The sequence below is a fragment of the Coregonus lavaretus genome, assembly GCF_964263955.1.
Source record: "Coregonus lavaretus genome assembly, chromosome: 23".
Taxonomy (NCBI): Eukaryota; Metazoa; Chordata; class Actinopteri; order Salmoniformes; family Salmonidae; genus Coregonus; species Coregonus lavaretus.
In genome coordinates, this window is record NC_140010.1 from 24,874,564 (window position 1) to 24,883,216 (window position 8,653).

The 8,653-nt window shown below is 42.4% G+C and overlaps 1 protein-coding gene across 1 annotated transcript in view; it reads left to right on the plus strand.

Annotated features, from left to right (window-relative positions):
• LOC311150465 (laminin subunit gamma-1-like) overlaps positions 1-8,653 on the plus strand; it is an 81,137-nt gene that overhangs the window by 69,956 nt on the left and 2,528 nt on the right. Inside the window, exons 35-49 of the mRNA XM_084187965.1 lie at positions 733-845; positions 1,106-1,321; positions 1,585-1,761; positions 1,951-2,184; positions 2,332-2,468; positions 3,470-3,626; positions 3,882-4,087; positions 4,213-4,292; positions 4,399-4,536; positions 4,683-4,827; positions 5,324-5,470; positions 5,722-5,836; positions 7,718-7,914; positions 8,210-8,371; positions 8,518-8,617. Of these exons, the coding sequence (XP_084044091.1) occupies positions 733-845; positions 1,106-1,321; positions 1,585-1,761; positions 1,951-2,184; positions 2,332-2,468; positions 3,470-3,626; positions 3,882-4,087; positions 4,213-4,292; positions 4,399-4,536; positions 4,683-4,827; positions 5,324-5,470; positions 5,722-5,836; positions 7,718-7,914; positions 8,210-8,371; positions 8,518-8,617 (2,324 nt within the window). The remainder of the gene's footprint in view (positions 1-732; positions 846-1,105; positions 1,322-1,584; positions 1,762-1,950; positions 2,185-2,331; positions 2,469-3,469; positions 3,627-3,881; positions 4,088-4,212; positions 4,293-4,398; positions 4,537-4,682; positions 4,828-5,323; positions 5,471-5,721; positions 5,837-7,717; positions 7,915-8,209; positions 8,372-8,517; positions 8,618-8,653) is intronic.

An 8,653-nucleotide genomic window follows, 5' to 3' on the forward strand; every position in this document is an offset into this window, starting at 1 on the left:
GATAAGTAGGCAGGTGTGAATAGTGAGATAGATGTGGTCCTCTGTAGCTCAGCTGGTAGAGCACGGCGCTTGTAACGCCAAGGTAGTGGGTTCGTCCCCGGGACCACCCATACACAAAAATGCATGCACGCATGACTGTAAGTCGCTTTGGATAAAAGCGTCTGCTAAATGGCATATTATTATTATTATTATTATTATGCCAAAGACATAACAATTGAGAAACACATTATAGACAATTTCACATTGTGGCTGTGGAGTGTGAAGGGGTCAATGTTTATCTCACACTGATTGAATGTATTTGCTTGATAACAGTTAGTAAGCCAGAGGGTCATCTGCTTGTCTGATTCAAATGAATTACAATGAAGGGTAAATGGCTGGTTGGCAAGCAGCCTATCTCTAATTGGTCAAATCCAATCCTGTCTCACAACAAACTGCACCATAAACCACTTCATCGTGACCATAATCGTAGTACAGTAACAACACTGGTTTTTGCTTCCGTAAATACATATGTTTCCATATTTATTCTCATATTCATAATAAGCTAAATATACAGTGTAACAATGAATAATTACAATAGATACAATGTAATTACAGGAATAATTACAGTAATAAGGACATGGTGGTGTACTGTGTGACTGTGAAACCCATAAGCATAATGCTGATGTTCCCTCATGCTTTATGAATCTGTGCACGTCTTGGGTAAACATTGCTTGCTGTGTCTTTCATTCTCAGACTAGATGAGCAACAGAGCAGTAAATGGAGCCCCCTCCTTTCATCTTTCCAGTTTCAAAAACTCCTCCAGTATCTGACTGCCATCAAAATCCGTGGGACATTTGGGGAAAATGGTGAGTGTTTATTTTTGAATGACTCAGACGATGAGATTGGTTACTGTTTTGCATAAACAGATCCTTGGAGTCATTCCTGATTGTAAATAAGTGCTTTGGAACAGTTTTATATCGAGTTTATTTCAGTAGTTTATTTATATTTTTATTATGTAATCTTTCTAAGTCAATTATCAAAAATGGTAGACATCCTCAACACATCGCCTTCTCTTCATCTCTTGTCAATCACTCAATAAAACTCAATACCTTATTGTCCTTTGCAGGGCGTGGTTACCTTGACAACGTTCGTATGGAGTCTGCCCGTCAGGGGGCCGGTACCCCTGCTGCCTGGGTCCAGAACTGTAACTGCCCAGCAGGATACGAGGGCCAGTTCTGTGAGAGGTGTGCTGCAGGGTATAAGAGAAGTTCCCCAAGCAAAGGTCCATACAGCTCCTGTGAGCCCTGCAGCTGTAGAGGAGGAAGATGTGACTCTGAAACAGGTTGGTGACGTTTAACTTTGTCCAAGTGTTGCTGTATGTTTGTGTTAATATATTTTGTTATGTTGCTATTAATGATGAGATTTGATTGATTTTCATCAGGACAAACCTCATTTTGTAATATACCCTTCCCTGGATAAGTTATGGACATTCAAATCAATGCTTGAAAATACAATGTTCATATATAATGAAAAAAATGTAATGCAGGACAAATAATGTCTTGATGAAAGTGTGTGTGTGTGATTTTGTGTTGTGCCGTTCCACAGGAGACTGTTACTCTGCAGATGAGACCCCTGGTCGCCAGACCTGCCAGCTGGGGTATTATAATGACCCTGCCCAGCCACGCTCCTGTCTGAAGTGTCCCTGTCCCAATGGAGCTGCCTGCTCTGTGAGCCCAGGAACCACGAGGGTCAAGTGTGACCTCTGTCCACCTGGCACCACTGGTGAGTCACTGTCACAAAGTAGTGCACTATATAGGGAATAGGGGTGTCAATTGGGACACAACCACAGCCACAGACTATGGCTGTTAGATGGGATAGAGTACTAGGGCATTCATCATTCAATGTCAGCTATTTGCATATTTGATTTTATATTTCATATTGTACCTCTTCCTCCCTCCTTACTCTCAATAGGCTCACGTTGCCACACCTGCCAGGATGGTTTCTATGGCAATCCCTTGGGGGAAAATGGCGTCCAGAGGCCTTGCCAGCGCTGCCAGTGCAACGGGCACGTGGACCCCAACACTGTCCGTAGCTGTGACCCGCAGACAGGGGCGTGCCTGAAATGTCTGAGTCATACCACTGGCTTCTTCTGTGAGAAATGTGTGGATGGCTATCACCACAGCATGCCATCAGAGGCATGCAAACGTAAGGACAGCACCTTGTTTGCTCCCCAAATCCAGCTCTTTCACACGTAGACACGAGGCACATAGCTCCTCCTTTAGATTCTAACAGTCAAATATTGTCTGCAGTTTTATATACATTCTAACAACTGTTTTTCATTTTGCGTTCTAGCTTGTGGCTGCAATTTCCAGGGCTCTCTGTACAACAAATGCAGTGACAACGGCCAGTGTTCATGCAGAGAAGGCTTTGAGGGTCTGAAGTGCCAGCGTTCTGCATGTCCCTCCTGCTTCAACCCTGTCAAGACCAAGGTAAGATCCACTGGGATTATTTTATCAATGTCTCCTTTTTCCATTCAGGTCAAACATGTCACAGTGCTCTCTCCAATGATTAAATGGCAGCACTGTGTACATCCCAAATGGCACCCTATTCCCTATATGCAGACCTTGGTCAAAAGTAATACACTAGCCTATATAGGGAATAGGATTCCATTTGAGACGCAGACACAATAACTGGACCAGAAATAAAGCTACTGGCTGTGATATTTGTTCTGGCTTCACTGTGCTCACCCTGTCGCTGATTCAACATCCTTAAAGCTTAGTGGGTTAATGAAGGAATAGCTGTACAAGGATTTTGTTACGAGAGGAAGAGGTTTAGAGTGTCTTCTTGCAAGTTGTGATCTGGCATTAGTATTTTTGCAAGAACATTTCTTCATATGGTCCTCTCAGTAAATATACTACCTCTACCTGCGAGGGGAAAGTACTTGACAGGTAAATGAAAGATTTGTGTCGGGGTGTATTCTCTCTGGCACTGCCTACGCTTCCTGTGAACTAGGATGAAAAGTGTGTCCCAAATGGCACCCAATTCCATATACTGTATAGTGCACTAATTTTGACCCGAGCCCAAGGGCCCAGGTCAAAAGTAGTGCACTAAATAGGGAAGAGGGTGACATTTGGGGTGCTCCCTCTCCCTCCCCTCAGGCTGTAGTGTGGGAGGAGGAATTAAAAGGAGGACTAGTTGAAGTATTCAAACACAACAGTTAACCTATGAAGTTATTTCTCTATCATAACGAATACCTTTCAGGGTTTGAATCTACTGCTCCATCTCACACTTTGCCTCCAATTACATATTTTGGATGTACTATGTAGGCCTACAGTATAGTATTGCAGAGGTAAAAAAATCTCACCAATCTAGACTCAGATATTGTGTGAGTGCTGGCCTCGAGCCAGCTATTGTTTCATCTATCACCAGAGAATAACCTTTCATAAGCTCTATTTAAAGCTTTCCTATCCCGTTGGGTAATGTGTCACAGATGGAGGGGTACACTCGTAAACTGCGGGAGATAGAAACTCTGTTTACGGGCAAGGAGAGTGCCAGTCTGCCAGTGAACAACGCCCAGATGGAGAGAGCCATCAGAGCAGCACAGGACATAGTCACAGACCTGCAGAGAAATGCACAGACACTCTCTGGTAAGTCATTCATAATAGTTATACATCGTAGATACTTAAAGGATCAAAGGATCACTCATTTTCTAATTAGTCAACATATATTAATACCATTCAGGATGGTTGTCAGGCATCTGAAACAATGTGAAGCACCGTCCATGCACTGCATCTCTGTCACACCCAAATGTATCTCACATTCAGTTTGTGAAGCATTTGGTTTATACGTAAAGTGCAAAGATCTCATGTTGGTGGCTTGTTTTGTTTTGTTCTATTGAATAGAATCAGAGAAAGACTTACAGGCCCGGCTCTCAGACATCAGTACAACCCAGCTGAGTGAAGGCAGAGACATCCAGGCGATCTCCAACACCATCAACAACATAAAGCTGCAGGACCAGAAGTACCAACGACAGGTCTCTGATGTTCAGACGCTCATTAATGATGTGCGGCGCAAACTAGAAGAGGCAAGACTCAACATCAAACAAGCTGTGAGTTATACAGTAGTAAAGTAGTTTTCTACTTTTGTTACTGATGTGATTGTCATCAAACAAGGAGAGAGTAAGGAGAGACAAATATGTCTAAATGTATGCTTGTTAATGATTCCCAATGTTAGGAGTTCCCTTTAAGTGAGGCAGAAGCGGACACAGACAGCCTCTCTACTCTGGTTCAGAGAGCAACAGGCCTGGCTGAAAAGTGAGTACTGCACCCCTCCATGTCCCATTCATACAGACTGGAGAATCCCATGTCAGAAAATGACTTGTCGTGCTATGGATGACTCTATGTTGTAACTGTTTATTAGACACCAGAGCAAAGCGGGGACAGTGGAGAAGGCAGCAAACAGTGCCCTTGCAGAGTCAGAGAAGTCCCTGGCACTCATGAGATCTGTCATGACAGGGGAAAACAAGATCAGGGAGCTTATCAGTGATCTCAAAACCAAGTAAGAAACTCATGTCAATCTCCAGTCAAAATACAGTAGAGGATATATCCTCTACTACCAGCCATGTAATGTTCTGCAAAATAACATAATTGATGAACTGTTGTTGTTATATTGATATTTGTTATATTTGGTTTTCCTCTGGTCAGGTATGATGAGAACTCAGCCCAGGTGAAGGCCATGGAGAGCCTGGCCACTCGCCTAAGCAGCTCTGCCCAAGACGAGAGCAGGATGGCGGCTGACACTCTGCAGCAGATAGCCTCCCTGGAGCTGAACATCCCTGGTCCTCTCAAGGTATTGAGCAGAACAGGCCTCTCAGCAGGCTCATTTCTCTGGTCTCTATTTGGTGACTACTCTCAGGTCAAGTCTTCTGAGATATCTTAAAAATCATAATAGGCAAATATTGATAGATATACAGTGTCTGTGTCCTGGAATATGAGGGACAGAATGTACTTGTGTCCTAGAGAGCTGAAAAGAGCATTCAATTTCAACACCTTTCACTATGAACATTATCAAATCATTGTGTCTAACCATTGGCACCTGAACCTGTCTCAAAGCATGTTTGTAAAGCGAGATCTCTAAATTGTTTCCTTGCTAAGTTACATTTAAACATAACAAAGCAATTAACGATCAAGGACATGAGTCAGCAGAAAATGCAAAGAGGGGGAGGAGATCGAATTAAAACCTGGCTGGTGAGGAATCTAGAGCAGGTCTCCACAGATTTGTGTGCGTGTGTAATTACACTTGCACAACACACTGAGTCTGACTGAGCTTCTGTTTCTGGCAAAAGGACATTGACAGTGTGGCGGCTAAATTGGATGGCCTGAGAGAACGGGTGGAGGAGAACCTCACAGGGTACCAGGCGCTACAAGAGGACACCCAGGAGGACAAGGCTGCAGTAGAGGACCTCCTGGTCCAGGGGAAGGCAGCTCAACAGGTACACTAGTGGCCTTTCACTATTCACTCATCAGCTTTTAGAAAACATTATGTGTAGGATTGGTAGTATATGATATCTTATATTCCAACTTCAAAGGTTTCTGAGAACTATTTTCCTGCAACGTCTGAAATTCGCTGATAGATTATCCAACTGAAGTATTTCAATAGTGTAGAATTAGCTAATGACTTCACTAACCCTTATGAATGGTAATAACTGGCACGATGTTGATTGTTGGTATTTCTCTCGTACAGGAATATGACCAACTCCTTACCAGAGCGAATGCAGCAAAGGCTGACACAGAACTGGCCCTGAAGGATATCACAGATAACATTGATGGGGTGGATGGCGCACTGGAGATGCTCAGAGGTATGACAAGACTTTCACATTTCTATATGTCTTATTCCTACTACAACACAGTATAAATATTAATAAACTATCTGCATATTATGTGACAAGGCCGGCCCACATATTAGAAAAGCACAGACACACAGTAACTGTAATTATATCTCAGAGTTTATATTTCTCAGTTGAATGAATAATGAAGTTCAACAGCACTACAGGCAGTTACAGCAGGTGTAAGTTAATCATTAACATGCACCAAATACAACGATTCTCTCATCTAAAAAGCACATACAGTTGAAGTCGGAAGTTTACATACACTTAGGTTGGAGTCATTAAAACTTGTTTTTCAGCCACTCCACAAATTTCTTGTTAACAAACTATAGTTTTGGCAAGTCGGTTAGGACATCTACTTTGTGCATGACACAAGTACTTTTTCCAACAATTGTTTACAGACAGATTATTTCACTTAAAATTCACTGTATCACAATTCCAGTGGGTCAGAAGTTTACATACAGTAAGTTGACTGTGCCTTTAAACAGCTTGGAAAATTCCAGAAAATGATGTAATGGCTTTAGAAGCTTCTGATAGGCTAATTGACATCATTTGAGTCAATTGGAGGTGTACCTGTGGATGTATTTCAAGGCCTACCTTCAAACTCAGTGCCTCTTTGCTTGACATCATGGGAAAATCAAAAGAAATCAGCCAAGACTTTAGAATTATTTTTGTAGACCTCCACAAGTCTGATTCATCCTTGGGAGCAATTTCCAAACGCCTGAAGGTACCACGTTCATCTGTACAAACAATAGTACGCAAGTATAAACACCATGGGACCACGCAGCCGTCATAAAGCTCAGGAAGGAGACGCGTTCTGTCTCCTAGAGATGAACGTACTTTGGTGCGAAAAGTGCAAATCAATCCCAGAACAACAGCAAAGGACCTTGTGAAGATGCTGAAGGAAACAAGTACAAAAGTATCTATGTCCACAGTAAAATGAGTCCTATATCGATATAACCTGAAAGGCCGTTCAGCAAGGAAGAAGCCACTGCTCCAAAACCGCCATAAAAAAGCCAGACTACGGTTTGCAACTGCACCTGGGGACAAAGATCGTACTTTTTTGAGAAATGTCCTCTGGTCTGATGAAACAAAAATAGAACTGTATGGCCATTATGACCATCGTTATGTTTGGAGGAAAAAGTCAGGAAGTTAAAGCTTGGTCGCAAATGGGTCTTCCAAATGGACAATGACACCAAGCATACTTCCAAAGTTGTGGCAAAATGGCTTAAGGACAACAAAGTCAAGGTATTGGAGTGGCCATCACAAAGCCCTGACCTCAATCCTATAGAACATTTGTGGGCAGAACTGAAAAAGCGTGTGCGAGCAAGGAGGCCTACAAACCTGATTCAGTTACACCAACTCTGTCAGGAGGAATGGGCCAAAATTCACCCAACTTATTGTGGGAAGCTTGTGGAAGGCTACCCGAAACGTTTGACCCAAGTTAAACAATTTAAAGGCAATGCTACCAAATACTAATTGAGTGTATGTAATCTTCTGACCCACTGGGAATGTAAGAAATAAATAAAAGCTGAAATAAATCATTCTCTCTACTATTATTCTGACATGTCACATTCTTAAAATAAAGTGGTGATCCTAACTGACCTAAGACAGGGAATTTTTACTAGGATTAAATGTCAGGAATTGTGAAAAACTGAGCTTAAATGTATTTGGCTAAGGTGTATGTAAACTTCCGACTTCAACTGTATTTATTACATAGTATCTACAACATAGCAAATATAGCAAATATATTTAAAACTGTATAACAAAAAAAGATATCTAGATACTGATACACTATGGATACACCTGCCATAAAACACTGATGGTTATGTCTAAATATCTTGTATCCTACAGGGTTTGACGGCCAGATCAGCAAGAACAAGGCTTTGGCGGACGAGGCCATAAAGAGACTCCCTGGCATCAATGCCACCATTCAGCAAGCTGTTGGCGACAACTCAGAGACCTTATTCATCATAGGCAGTGTGTCTGGAGACTACAATGATGCACTGGGCACCGTCAGCAGCCTGGAAGCTGTGGTCTCTCAACTGGAGGTACCCTAACCAACAGACTCTTTCCTTTCAATGGAAATATCCAACTGGAGTTCATATGCTAATCCACAGCTTGTGCTTTTAGCAAGAGTCTCTAGAAGGAAAATGTCAGTTGGAAAAAACAATGAGGTTAATGTCTTGAATCACTTATGCATATGAGCCCATTCAATTCCAGACATGACCTATTCACAACCAAAATACTACAATTTTAGACTACCAGGCGTGATTCCACATTTGTTACAAAGCTCTTATGGAAACTTCAAAATGAGCTAATTTGACTGTTTCTTGTTGTCTGCAGGGAATGTCCGGCTCTTTACCAGTAGCTCCCGCTGATCTACTGAAGGACGCCACCAAGCTGAAAGGGGACGTGCAGGATCTGAAGAACCAGGCGGTAGCCACTGTTTCCAAAGTGGCGGCAGAGAGGGCCAACGCTGAGGGACAGAGAGACAGAGCTGCAGAGGTCCGTTTTAGTGTGATGCCGTCAGACATAATATGTTATACCTTAACAAACCTGTGTCAATGTAAAGGATTCATGTGAAACTCCAGTACACACACAAATTAAAGGTCTGTAATGTTTGTAATACTTTGTAATGTTCTTTCCCTCAGGCTTTAATGGGAGGAACTGGTGCCTACATCAATGCCAAGCATACTAGAGATGCAGTGGGAGAAACACTCCTGGCCATCAATAACCTCCTGAGCATGATCGGTAAGTTCCCCCAACAACTACAATCAGTTACCTCAC